The following is a 14,930-nucleotide window of genomic DNA, read 5'->3' as shown; positions in this document are numbered from 1 at the left end:
AAAGAGGGATGATTTTTCCACTTTCCCCCTAAATAATACAGAAAATTCTCTGTAAGTTTTTTCTTTACTGTGGGGGAAACATTTGAAAGAAAAAGCTGATAGTGTCTGTGACGGTCCCAGATCTGGAGGATGGGGATGTGTGCATAATTTTGATCTCACCGTCAAAAAGAAAACTAACCTACTATTCTTTCCATTCTGTATCAACAAAAACAAGGAGAGCGCATGATTCGGATTTTGTGCCTGACTCACTTGAGCAGAAGAAGGCATCTTGCAGTAAGGAAGACTCGACTGATTCGCTGTTGCTGTTTTAAATAGCTACTATCAGCCACACAAAGAAGAGGAAAAAGTGCTATTAGCAGCCAAGAAAGTGTTTGGCAATAGCTGCTGATCCATGCTCTCAGAGCAGCTGAGGCACAGCACGAGTCCATCCCCTCCTTCTGATGTACATTATTACAACAAGGGATACCCAATCAAGCACGTATCTCATCGATTCGAACTGCTCTCAGTGGATTTTGAACGCGCTTGGACAAAATAACGGAGCGAGCCAGCGTGTGGGCGACAAGTCCGTCCATCTCTTCTTTCAACCTTTGCCTTTACCTCTCTTATCTTAAAAACAATATACATTTGTTGATGTTTTAAAGGGACTTGGAAAGACTGGGATTTTCATACGATGGCTACAGCGACGCCGAGACGCTGCCTTGCTGGTTTTTAAATTGCGTGTGATTACTGGAATCGAAATCCTCATGGATAACGCAGTTAATCAACCGATTGAGTAAGTATGCCATTCCGTTAACATCTAGTAAACATTAAGATAGTCCAATAGCCTAGGGAAGAAGAAAATGTTTTGTTTCCATGTGTAGCCAAAGAGTGGAACGGTGCTCTCCTCCGTACAGTTATGCTATTGTATCAGCGTTTGATCTCCAGCATGCATGGATGACTTTTGAAAATGCTCATGAATGATTTCTTTCAAATAGCCAAGCTTACTTTTTTTTTAATGCTGTATAGACTGTATAGTTCGTATCAGACATTGTTATGGGGCCGCGGGAGGGACAGCAGACATGTGATGCTTATATGACAAGAGCTAGCTAGCCATTGGATGTGCACGGCACAAATGTGACAGTGCTTGATGTTTGCCCCTGTTTGCAGACTTTGAGTGACGCGTTCATTTCGTTTTCCTTTAAGCTTGCCTGTTGCAGCCTCCAACGCGGAGTGAGAATCACATTGAGGCTGAAGATTTTTTTTTTCTTCTTCCCCACTACTGTACTCTCCGTCTCCACACTGTGATATCCAAGTCGAACAGGAGAGAGAAAGAAGAAAAAAAACGCTTGTTCTTCTTCATCTTCAGATCTACCCGTTCTTCAATGTCTGCATTTTTTGTTTGAAAACTGCCGATCTATGTCAGCCTTCTGAAAGCGCCCCGGGTACCGTGTAAGGAAGCGCCCCTACCAAAGAAGAGCGGACCAGCTAGGGATCTCTGGGGCTAGAGAAGAACTCTTCAGAACCCCGAAATAAGCATGCCGCGGAGGAAACAGCAAGCGCCCCGACGTGCGGCAGGTACGGCTCTACGATTTGCATGTGATCACCTCTGTTTGTACTGCTACTGCCGAGCTATTTCCATTGCTTTCACTAGTCCTACGGTGTATAGTACTGAATCATGTGCGTGTAGCTACATTGTAGCATAGCCTACAGTGGGAGGAAATGGCAAATACCCATTCACTCAAAGAGGGATGGTTAGGCTACTAGCTAGAAGTTTTTTTGTTGTACTTTCCCTTTGAAGGGGATGTGCTTTTTTTTTTTTTTTTTTTACAACCACGTTTGATACTAGCCACCTACTATTTTAATAGTAATCAGCATTATCAGCATACATACATAGCCCATTAGGCTACATAGCCTAGTTATTGGCAACATTGTTTAAATGTTCTAAGTTAATCCTTTTTTTCGAACTTCTGGGGCAACACTGATTCCATTCGATGAACGATTTGCTAACAACAGTTCTCGAAAGACATGGAAGGTTTCCAGGCAGTAGCTCCATCCGACTAGTCAAAGACAACTTCAGCTTTGATTGGTCTCTCTCCATTTTACCCTATTTTAGCCTACTCTCCCTTCCTCCCTCCGTAGGGTGTAGATATTGACTCCATGAATTAGAGATCTATGAAGAAGCGTAGGGAAAATGGGGCTCTTGTCAGCTGACTGTCATGATTTCCTTTGATGCTCGTTTGGGGCTTTGTGCTAAAACATTTGATCACAAAATGTCAACTTTCGCCTAGTTTCCCTTTGCTGATTTCTCCTTTCTGGGAAATGCTTAAAGAATATTTCGCAGCCGACCCTAGGGGAGACGTGGACTGGAAGAGGCTTTAATGGACAATTGCCATCTTTGATTTGATGGCTGATTGATTGCCCGTCATCTGGCTTGTCTTTGATCTATTCTTTCCCGATAAACACAAATAAATCACTTCCCATAGCAACGTTCACGTGACGTCATGTCTGGTCTGACAATTAGCGATTTAAAACATCTTTAATTGCTTGTTTTGTACTTTTTTTCACGTTGTTAGAGCCAAAGGCCATATTTTGTTCTCTCTCTCTTAAAAAGTAGAGAATATAGAACAATCCACGTGACTGTTCAAAATATGCTTGAATTAAATCTTACTTAGGTCATAGAACACCTCATATATTCTGCTCTATATAAATAATTAGGCTATGCTACAACATGGTAGTTACTTAGCTACCATTCTGTTAAAAATACAAATATTATTTGAATCAGACTTCTGTTCTCATACTGTTGCTATATGGCTGGAACTTCTGGGTTTTATGTCCACTTTTGGAAGTATTGTTTGAAGCACCAATGTGTTGAAGTATACAGGCTACCTGTTTTTAGAATCAATAAGGGTTATTCTTATTTGTGAGAGATTTGCTTCACTACCATCACAACATAGGCTACATTCGGCGCATGTGGCAAATAAAGTTTGATTTGATTTTGATTGGACATTTACCTATATGCTTTAAAGTGTCGTTAAGTTTTCTGAAACTTAGCCTAGATGTAAATTAATCTATACTACTGCAACTTTTAGCCTGTAACAAAACTATAACAAGCACCAAGGTCAAATCCCCTTAAAATATACTATACAAATTCAATATTATGCAATTATTATAGTAATCGCTCGCTTTACTACACACACACACACACACACTCACATACAGACACACACACACACACACACACACACACTCACACACACACACACACACACACACACACACACACACACACACACACACACACACACACACACACACACACACACACACACAGACACACACACACACACCCACTCACATACAGACACAGACACACACACACACACCCACTCACATACAGACACAAACAATTGTATCTTGTGCGTACACACAGTGCTTCTATGAAAAATGTAACTATTAGCCTAATCGGGAGACGGAGGAATGGTTTGCTCCATCAGAACGACCCGTCAAAGCGACTTTGTTTCATATTTGATTTAATTGTCTCCCTTCTGACAGCCACATTCATCAATGGCTCTAATGGTCAATCAGAAGTTGGCAGAGTGACTGCTCTCATTTTGTTTCTCCATACGTTGGGCCTGGGCTTTACTTTATCAAAACGCTTTTGCCTAATGGACACGCTGGGGGTGGGGGTCGGTGGGGGCTGGGAGATGACTGAAAGCCTTCTTATCCCAGACGAGAGAGTGAGAGAGAAAAATAAGGCATTTATTATTTTGATGAGCGGATGAGGACAGACACGAGAGCAGTGAGGCATGTTTTTTGTTGTTGTTGTGACGAGGCAACTTCCTGTACATTTTTTACAGGGTCTGTATACCCCCTCACCAACATTCACCCCTCTTACTTTCCCAGCAGCCCTCACAGCTGCAAGTTATAAGGTTGACGACTGTTCCGTGACACACAAAGAGTGGTGACAAATTGATTGCGCTGTAGTGATGGAAAGAGCAAGAAATGGCAGATAATGGGCCTTGATTAGGAACAACCTTGAGCGTTTCATGAGAAAATCTCTCTCTCCCTCTCTCCTTCTCTTTGCTTCCCTCTCTTTCTCTCCTCTTGCTCTTTTCCCTTTTTCAGCCCACCAGTCTGGAAGGGCTGCTCAGCCGTATAAAAAGAAAAGTTGTTTTGCCAGCTTCATTAGTGTTCACCTAATTAGCTGTAAAGCTGATGGATTCCTGACAGCCCTAATGATTGGAGATGACAAGCTTCGCACACTGTCATCCAGCCCAATTAGGTTTGCAGCTAGTTTGATGAAATCAAGCTGATATTACACAGTCCTCCATGCCTTTAGTTGTGCACAAACTCAATTTTCTGCTGCAGGTGACAAATGGGCCAGGGTACCTGGGTAATCACCTCGGCTTGGAACTAGGCTGTTTTTGTAATGGTCAGGAGCCTAAAAACAACAACACAAACTAGCCTCTCAAAAAGTCTGTCTGGGAAAGAGGGGCTTGTAGCAGCCAGCACACACACACACACACACACACACACACACACACACACACACACACACACACACACACACACACACACACACACACACACACACACACACACACACACACACACACACACACACACACACACACCACTCTCTCTGTCTAGTCACAATACCTTTCCCACAGAAACCCTCCTCCGTTTAGGAGTGGACAATGCTGTGAACACCGTTTTTTTGGTTTGTTTGTTTGTCTGCTTCAAAGCCTTGCAAGACCAAACATATCATTGTTTTGGGGAGGAAAGTGGGAACATCAAACATCTGACTTTTTTTCTCCTTCACTAGTTGTGTTATGCCACGTTAGTCTTACTGAGCAGTACCGCAGTGCTTCTTGCCCGAAACACTCAGAAAGCATTGCGCTGACGTTGTAGCTGTTTCGCCACGCCGTCACAGAGAATAGTATCGCTTTAGGGCGCCAGGGCCGCTGTCTGGGAGACGTGTTTGAAGAAGCCTCGTGAAATGAGTCGACATTGATATTGTTGACATTGCTCATCGTCACGTACATCATTACATATTCAAAGGTATAGATGCCTTTTCACACGAGTTGATTTTCCAAATGCCTATTATCAGCGTTGTGTTCAAAGGGGCTAAATGTGATTTATACAAATATTAAGATCACGACAGATCTAGTTCTGCTTGACGGGAGATAGATTGCGGGGAGGAAAAGCAGCTGATTTCTGTGATTTCTGTGCGTGTTTGATTGATTGTGGATGAGCGAGAGAGATTAATCATGCTCGATGTGTGTTAACGTTGCAGTCATGCTGGATACACATCCACATACAGTGGCCCGTAGACACATGGGTTACTACACACACAGACGCACACACACACACACACACACACCGCTTGCATGGTCTTGCAATAATGTTTTGTCTCTGCTAATTGCTAAAAACAGAGGGTTTGTGTAATAGTGTGATGTTACTTTATTCACTTTGTCGCTGGTGTAGTTGGTTAATTCGCTGTAGTTCACAGGTCGGTAGCAGTGGCTTGTTGGGGCCTTGCTCGTACGAAGCCTTACCCCTACAAAGTCTCTGCGAATTACATTTAATGAAACATGCCATCTTAATTAGGCTAATTATCCCAGTTAAAAGCTGGTCATGATAATTCTATTAATTATTGAGACGGAAAGAAAATGATTTCATAAACATCACCTTCCACAGTCCACCCCCACCCTCAGTTAATTAGAAATAGAATTATTAAGCACTACATTACATTTAAAATCAAGTGGATTTATCAATGAATATTTTCCAAATGTTTTTGGTTGTGGTGGACAGAGGTGTCATGCCCATAGGGGGCACGTGCTCCCTCAGACTTGTCCTGTAATTTTTTTTTTTTATGTTTGTTTTTTCTCTGTAATACTACTAGCCTCTTATTAATATTATGAAGCTGGCTTTAGCTAACCAGATAGGTCCCCAATCTCCCAACCTCATAACTAGCTACTAAGAAGACATTTCAGGCTGTCAATCAAGTTAGAGTAGCTAGCTTGTCTATCTATATTAGCTGGCATGCCTTCTGGCAAGGTTGGCAGACTTTAGAAAACCAAGCAATTACTAAATGTACTGAATGGGACTATCTTTCCTTTCAATCTTTTACCCAGCTTTATAGTAGAGATGCAGAGATTTATTTAACAAAATAACCACCAGTCAGGAGGATACAGACAGCTCAAGAGGTATGCTTAGATATATATATATTTTTAAACATAGAATTAAGAGTAATGATTATCGGTCTAGAGTGCAGGAAAAGGCCGTTTCAGGTGTTTGAAAGATGCAAAAATCTCCAATTTACATATGCACCAACTCAGTGTCCTTGTGGTTAGAGTGTCCGCCCTGAGATTAGAAGGTTGTGAGTTCGCTCCCAGGCCGAGTCATACCAAATACTGTAAAAATGGGACCTGATGTGTTTCTGCTTGGCACTCCGTATTAAGGAGATAGATTGGGGGTTAGGCCCTGCGATAGACTTGTACATCAAGCTGCCTCACGCTACAGAAACAGGAGATAGGCTACTACTTACGGGCGGGGGTGCTATCCCCCCTCTGGACCATCCCCTCACTTGTGTGAGGGGATGGAGGGGGTGCCCCCTCAGACTTTTGGGGTGCATGACGCCCCTGGTGAATGGCAACATGGCTGTGTATGTCTGAAGCTGAATGCAAAAAATCCATCGAACAAAGTAGCCTAATCCAAAATAAAGTGAAGTAGAAATAGCATGTACACAGATCACACAACCAAATGTGTCGAATAAACGAGTGGCCTTGGCCTATCTGTTTGTCCACGTGTGTCTTTGTCTGTGTCCCGGCCCCGTGATCAGTAGTCCCCAGAAGCCCAGTCCCCGGTGCCCCCTCCGGAGTGAGGTGTCTACTCCTGGGCCTTCTTCTCAGGATTACGGGCCTTTCCTCAGCCTTGCCTTGCATTGCATTGCTCTCCCTAAAGTGAGGCTTTCCCAGGCTGCCAGGTGACACTATGATTCGTTATGGCCGTCCTCTGCCTTTTTCACAGCCACAAGTGAGCGACAATGAACAGGGCTAAGAGCGGAGAGGGCGGAGACAGAGAAATAAAGGGAGAAGGGGCGAGGGGGAAAAAGCTGAATAACGTAGGCACAGAGAAAGAGGGAGAAAGAGGGAGGGAAAGTTCCCTGCTCGAGGATGTACGGTTGATGGTTGATAAACAGATTTTTTCCCCCAGAATCCTCCGTCATGGCTCCCATTAGCTTGACAGCTGTCAATTAGAGCTCCCTTGGTCTCGCGGGCTGCAGTTTATTGCAGGCGGTTGACGCTGTCATTTTGCTCACAGTTTCGCCTTGAGCGTTATCACGAGCACTGAAACAGTCAATAGCTCATGCATCAGCAGTTATTTCTTAAATTGGCTCACAAGGCTGCATCTTTCTCATTTTTTTCATAGCCCCTCTCCTCCCTGCTCCTCTCACCAAAGATTGTTTTGCGAGGGGAGAGCGATGAATAGCGACTGCAGCAGGGTTAGTGAGAGAGCAGAGAGGGCTACGCAACACGACCAGACGCACACAGTTATTGTACACAAAGGTAGACGCGTAGGACACACACAAAACAGTTCCATTTACACACAAGCTATCAAGACCAAAAAATAGTTTTTGACTGTGTCTGGCTCCTTATCCAAACAATACTGTTCACACAATAGACACATTACAGTATTCAGGAACAGGCCGTCCCCATTTCTTCTGGGATCGTTATTTCTATTCCGGAATGAACATGCATAGTGAGACATTTACTGTATTAGATGTGTTATTACTAGGTAGTAAATGCCGGAACGTTCCTCGCGGAAAGGTAGAAGCTTTTTATGTTTTCTTAAGGTTTAAGATTTATTTATGTACCCTTTTGCTCTACTTTTTATGTTTTATTACCTGCTGAAATGAACACCTCAGCACATTGTGCACCAGTGCAAGCCATTAGTCAACCTAGTTGTAAGATTAGAAGACTGGACAGATAAACATCTGCATAACCATAAAATGCAACAGTTTGTCTAATGGCAAACAGGATGTTTTCTGAATGAATGAGAATGCCCAACCACTGGTTAAAGGAAGTTTGGTCAGGAGATGAGTGGCTACTTAGCTCCTCCTTCTCTCTCTCTCTCTCTCTCTCTCTCTCTCTCCGAGATGGGTGTTCATATTTGATTAATCAACGATTATCAGTTTCTTTCTTTCCCCAATGATTAGGGAATCATGTCAACTCCTAAGCGCTGCTATTTCAATGTGCAGGAGATATTATTCTAGTGGAGTGATTGGGCAGAGCTCAGCCACTGCTCTACAAACTCCCACTGTGAAGCCTGATTCGCTATCGGGCCTGCGCCAGAGCACCATGGGAATCGGCTTCTCTTCTAGGCACATTTTTGAGGAAACAGGAAATTGAGAGAGTTTGTGGGATCTTTGCACTTCCTCTGCGGAGAAACAGATATATTTTATGCTCCTCCTCAGTACAGTATAAAACACTTCCCCCAAATTTGGATGGCTGCACTTTCCAAAGGCAGACTAGTGTATTATCCGGCTGAAATTCTCTCTGTCTGGGTTGTCCTCTCCTCTCTCCCCCCCACCCACCCTACCTTCCTCTCCTCTCAGCGATACTATGGCTCTTTGTGTGATGTGTGTGTTGGGCCAGTCTTCAGGAGCCTGGCAGCTACACGGGGGATTAAATCTCCCAGCAGCCCCGTGCAGTGAAATATGGGCGTGTGGAGTAATCCCTGCCTGTGTTGTTGTCATGTCGAGGAGGGACGGGAGTGCACAGAGAGGAGAGGTAGGGGGCCGGCGAGGACGAGATGGAGGGACGTGGGGGAGGGGGGGGGGGTAGTTCTGAGTGTCGTTTGGGCCAGACTCCAGGTCTGGGTTTCTTCTTTCCCTCATTTGGGGTGGGCCAGCCCATGGGTGTGGGGGCAGGGGTGGAGGAGCTTTGGTTGGCTGTCCCCCCCTTCCCCGTGGGACTCTGACGGGGGCCAGGCGAGACTGGCAGCCATCAGTCAGGCGCGCGGGTGACACGGAGGCTGTTTTTGATGGTGACGGTGATGAAAGGCAGGGGAACCGTAGAGGCCCACGTAATCAGGACATCCTTCTCAGGCATGACAGCCTCTTCCTCTTCTCTCCTCCGAAGCCAAGAGACGGCCTCAAACGCCTCGCCTTCACTCCCTCTCTCCCCCTGTTTCATGTTCTGATCAGTCTCAGATGCTGGGAATTATCCCCCCCCCCTTTTACCCTCTATTTTTTTGTAATGGGGGGGGGGGTCAGGAAAGGCAGGGGGGATGTGGTCTGAAACAGGGGGGGGATTTGCGTGTTTACACGTGTGTGTTTCTGCTTATACACCTATGTGTGTGTGCATTTAAGTAACAGGAAGGGGGTCGGGTTTTTCTCTCCTTGGCAAAGGCAGGCAGGTGCGAGAAGGAGAGAGAGAGAGAGAGAGAGGAAGTCTGTTTTATTTTATACTGCAGGCCTGTTGCTAATTAATGTTTCTTGGTAGGATTCTGTCGGAGTTGAGTCATGGTTTTGATCTTTATGCCTGATAACTGCATACCTAATGAGATTTCAAAGCTTCTCGAGATGTGAGTGCTGCTCCCTGCAATTATTGACAGATGCCTTTTCTTCGCCATTGGGTTCTGCTCCATAAATCCTTCCCCTGTAATGAGCTTGAGAAGTGCCACCCTGCCAGTGAGCTAATGAAACCGAGCAGGGGGGGAGGAGGGGGGGGGTACAAGGAGGGGGGCGTCACACTCCTCTGACACATTTTTTTTTTCTTTAAATGAACTCTGCAGATGTCAGGGCCCTCGCTTGTGTGTCGAAAAAGAGGTGAGCGTGAGATAGAGGAGTAAAATAAAAAAATCAGGGGGGGGGGGAGTAGATCCAGTTTGGCCGACCGGGTTTCCATCCCCATGTTACGGCCGTTTGTCTGAGATAGCTATTTTATTTGAAACGGTAGTATTGTTGTTGCCGAAGTTGACTTTGATTGATATAACTGCCCTCTTGCTACTGAGCTAGCTTTTTTTCTAGTCCTCTTTATTTTCAGTTTTTTTTATTCCTTCCGTCCCTACACTCTTCCTGTTTGTAGCTTTGGTGGGGAGGGACACAGGGAGAAGGAACGAGGAGAAGAACAGACGGAGAGAGCGAAAGAAAGAGAGACAGGGAAAGGGAGAGTTTGGGGGGGAGAGTCAAAGGGAAAGAAGGGCAGCCTGTTCTCTGTCCGTACACACACATCCATTCCACACACACACACACACAGACACACACACACACACACACACACACACACACACACACACACACACACACACACACACACACACACACACACACACACACACACACACACGAGGCCGGACGGGTGTTTTAGGAGGTCTGAAACAGAGCTGTGATGGAGGGAGAGTAGCTGCTCCATGCCAAACAGTTGATTTCCTCCTCTCGTCGGCATGGTCATACATCATGGACACACCCTTCTCTCCTGACAGAATGACGTGTGTCATTTATCAAACGGGCCCTTGCCAGAGCCCTGTGTGAGGGGCTATCTTCCTCCCTTACAGAGGAGCCTGGGCGTCCACGCCTCTGAGGGGGCGGGGGGGAGAGGAGGGGAGGGGGAATGTAAAGCCGAAAGTGGGATGAGGACGGGGTCTTCGGGGAGGGTTGGTGGACTGTGGGTGTGGAGAGAGAGGTTGGGAGTGAAGGGGAACAGCACTATAGATCCGGTAATGCTCCGACTCGCCTCTCACATTCCCTAACCCCTATGTGTGAGATGGGAGGGGACTTGGTGTTATGCTCGAGGTGGGAGGAAGATAGTGTGTGTTTGTAGACGTACAGTATGTGTTTAAAAATAATACACTTAGTTTGGTAGGGGACTTGTTTGGAATGAAGTTAGTATTTCATGGGTTTATGCGTGTGTTTGTATGTGTGTGTGTCCATGTGTTTCCTGTAAATATGGGTGTGTGTGTGTGTGTATGGATTCCGCATGTGTAGTCTGTCCATGTGTTTCCTGTAAATATGGGTGTGTGTGTGTGTATATGGATTCTGCATGTGTAGTCTATCATGATGTATCTGCATATGTGTGTGTGTGTGTGTGTGTGTGTGTGTCTATCAGTGTGTGCATCTATGTGTGTCTTTGCTCTTCTTTGAGCCCCTGCTCCCACACATGTCCCAGTGCGTCTTTGTCCCGGTCCCTGGGCCCCGTGGTTGACAGGTATCACTCAAGGCCCCGGCTCCTTGCCATTCGGCCCTCTCTCGCTCTCTCGGGGGTTACGCCAGTGAATCTGAGCTCTCTCGCTTTCCCATGATTCAAAGGAGCGTTACTGAAGATGGATGCTCCTTAAAAAAAGAGATTGATGATGGATATGAGGCTGGCTGTGTCATTCATCATTTTGAATATTATTTAGACTGGCCGTGTAAAGCTGTAACCTGAGCTTTGGCGAAGAGGGGACTGAGTGCTAGACCCAGGCCGTGGGCTCAGTGATGGATGGGTCAGCCAGATCCTTGTTTGTTACCAGATACCAGAGGAGCAGCACTCGCTCACTCCTAATGCACCTCACTGCCTACTTTTGCCCGAAAGGGTAAAAATAAAACCAATGGCGGTCAGGTGAAGAAGAGAAAAAAAACCAGCTAATGTTGGACGTGGCCCTCGCTCCGCGCCCTGGGTAACCCTTGTTTTGAAACTGTTCTTTCTTTTTAGTTAGCTTCCTGTGTATTTCTGTTGTTTTATATGAGGTTTTTGGTTTTATTTCGCCAGACTAGTGAGATGAGGTGACCATTGTCGGGGCTGTGAGGGCCGAACAGCTGTGGCCCATAAGGAAGAAATACAGCCGACTGTGTTAGTCAGCCCCATAAACTCACAATAATGTGGATAGACTACATTTTGAGCACTTTTAATGGTTTATTTTGAATATATTTCGGGATATGGTCAAATGTTTTCATTCCTTAGGCTGGACTATTTAAGTGCAAGCGGAGGACAGGTGTTTTTTCCCCCATCAACCTAGGTGTGTACAATGCAGGTACTGTACAATGTTATTGTAATAGCTGTTAAGCACAATGCCATTTCAGGGTGAATTATAATCTTGCCTAGTGTTGAATTCAATAAAAGTAATCTTAGGTTTGTAGTCAGCCATCATTGTTCCAGCTGGGTTTTCTTACTGTCTGCCTGCATATCAACAAGCCCCTCCCCATGCCAACAAGCCCCTCCCCATGCCAACAAGCCCCTCCCCATGCCAACAAGCCCCTCCCCATGCCAACAAGCGCCGCACCAGGGCAAAGTCAGACCACAGGAGAGATAGCTAGTGATAGCCGGTCTCTCTCTGAGAGGTTACCTCATCACATACCAACATTTTCGCAAAGCCTACTCACCCTCTATGCCATTTATTTTCGTCTGGTCTTCTCCCTGCCGTGAAGAACTGGACTCCTGTACAGGAGGAGGAGAGGAGCGAAGGAACGAGACAGGGTCAGGCAGAGGAGAGGGCTTCAACCCTGCCCTCCACACTAGGGGAGAGAGAGAGAGAGAGGGAGGTTGTTTTGTTTTTGTGCTCTTTTTCTCCCCCCTCCTCTCTTTCTTTTTCCAGTTTTATAGCAGGAGACATGATTTATTGTGGCCATCCATCTTTGAGACTCATCCATCACCTCCTGGTTGCTAGGCAATCATGGCAGCAGCTGTTTGCTTTGAATCAGACAGAGACGCTGTCAATCAGCGCGGGCAGGTGAAAAGCATTAGAAACACGCTATTGTCAGACGGAATAATTAATCAAAGGCAGGAGAGATAATTAAAAAGACATGACCCTTGCTAGCACTTGGTCTGGGTTGCCTGGATTAAAAAAAAGTGAAGCCAGGGAAAAGGAAGGGAGTCTAGGAAGGAGAAGAGACTGGAGGGTAGTCTTTCTCTCTCTCTCCCAACACAGTGAAGGAGAGGAGGGAGTGAGTGCTGATGACAGTCAGTGGCACAGGTTCTAATTCCATTAAAAGAAGATTGGCTCGAAAGTGGAGAGAAATAATAAAAGACTGGTGGAGCGGATGAGAGAAAGAGAGAGAGAAAGAAAGAGGGAGAGAGAGAGAGAGAGAGAGAGAGAAGGGGACAACCGAGCTAAAGCACACACACTGTCTCTGATACCGGTAAATGCTACAAATGTGGGGTTTAAAGTGGGGCTCTTCAAATTGATGCTGTTAACACACCCTCTCCATTTTGCCTATGATATGCACTGCAAGGTACATTAAAGAAATGGCACACTTGTAAGAACCACCACCCACACACACACACCCACCCACAGACAGACAGGCAGACCAGTGCAGTAGAGATAGGGCCCTGCAGTGACCCTTGGGGCCCAGTAGAGAGGGCCTGTAGTGGAGCTGCCTGCCTGCCTCTGTCTCTGTGGAGGTGTGTGGATCCACAGGCTCACGGCAGGCAGGAGTTTGGAGAGGTGTTGGGAAAGCATAGCGTGATATTGCGTGTGTTCAGCATGCATGTTTGTATAACTACTTACATAATGTGTTGGCTTGTTTTTATGTGTGTTTGTTTGTCTGACCCAGGTATGAGAGCCCTCCTAGACTCAGGGGCCCAGGGAATTTAGGTCAGGGTTCCCCAACTGGCGGCCCGCGGACAAAAAATGGCCCGCAGGTGATTTTATTTGGACCCTCAAGTTTTCTGAGCAAAAAAAATATAAACAAATAAATCATGTTTTGGGGGGATATAAAATGCTCTAAAAACACCAGCAAATTAGCCCCAAGTTAATTTAATTTTGGAAATCGGTCCAAAGTATTTCAACACATAATAGAGAGATGTGATCATATACAAATGTAAGCCAGGTTTGAAATGATTATGCTTTAGTCTGTTTGAGCTTCTTGTGGTCAATTTGCGGTCAACAAATGATTTGTAATTATGTTCCGGACCCCTGACCTTCCGCAGCTGAATCTAGTTGAAGATCCCTGCTTTAGGTGATCTGAGGTTAGGTTGCCTACTACACCAGGTCTCCCTTGGGTTCTCTCTCCTTCCTCTCTTTCTCTCTCTTTGTCCATCCCCTGTTTTTTTCCCAGCGCTTCCTAGTCCCTCGTGTTCCATCGGATGAGCCAGAGAACACGCTGGTCATTCTCCTTGAACCGGTATGTTCTCTAATGTTATATTCGTTCGCATGTAAAGTCCCATAGCCGACGATCCTCTGGGGCTGTGTGTTGTGACTATAGAGAGAGGTTTACAGTGTGATTCATAGGGTGGGGGGCTCCTATCCCCCATAACCCTTCTTTGATCTGCACGTGTCTCTTGTGTTTTGACGTCCCGTCGGTTCTCATAATAATTTCGGATGTTTTTTTTTTTTTAACGTTCTAGAAGATAATCAAGGCATATCGTAGTGGAACTGTGTGCTCTCGCCACACAGCTGGTGAAAGAAGGGACCAGTCATAATAGTGCGTGGGAATGGCAACGTCCCATGGCCTCTACCGTTTTACCTTGTCTCCGAAAGAGTTTAGCCCGAAGCCTCGCCCCGAGCTACAAGCAACGCACGCCTTCGCTCTCTCTCTCTCTCTCTCTCTCTCTCTGTCCCACCTATTCAACAATGTCACCAGACCCAGACAGGAAAAACAACCCCATTTTGATTTGTCCAAGTGAAGGCAGCACACAAGACCTGTCTATTTGAAGACACTGTAATAGCCACATGAAAACTACCTTCTTACCAAAGGGCGGCCCTCTTTTCATTAGCTCACTGGGCGGTAGAGTCAATAAACATGGTTAACGTGGAAGGAATTGATTCATTGACTATAATAAGCGGGGCTATTGAACAGATCTTTTTGAACGCTCGCTTGATAACCAGTAGCGCCAATTACTGTTTAGAAATGTGATCACATGACCTCGATACATTTTTTTTTTTTAAACGTAATTGAATAGTCATTTAATGTTATCTGTCAAAGTAAATGGCCATCCGGATGTGTTGACGACGTGAGTAAGAATTGC

The 14,930-nt window shown here is 45.6% G+C and overlaps 1 protein-coding gene across 3 annotated transcripts in view; it reads left to right on the top strand.

Annotated features, from left to right (window-relative positions):
- The first annotated feature begins 591 nt into the window (after positions 1–591).
- LOC115202937 (teashirt homolog 3) overlaps positions 592–14,930 on the top strand; it is a 36,281-nt gene continuing 21,942 nt past the window's right edge. Inside the window, exons 1-2 of one of the 3 annotated variants that reach the window (XM_029767126.1) lie at positions 592–772; positions 1,293–1,554. In XM_029767126.1, coding sequence (XP_029622986.1) covers positions 1,515–1,554 — 40 coding nt within the window. In that variant the 5' untranslated portion in view covers positions 592–772; positions 1,293–1,514. Of the gene's footprint in view, positions 773–1,182; positions 1,555–14,930 lie in introns of all 3 variants that reach the window. The other 2 variants (XM_029767125.1, XM_029767127.1) reach the window with 2 other exon arrangements.

This window comes from Salmo trutta, chromosome 12, assembly GCF_901001165.1.
Source record: "Salmo trutta chromosome 12, fSalTru1.1, whole genome shotgun sequence".
Lineage (NCBI taxonomy): Eukaryota > Metazoa > Chordata > Actinopteri > Salmoniformes > Salmonidae > Salmo > Salmo trutta.
This window is presented reverse-complemented; position numbering and strand designations above follow the sequence as displayed.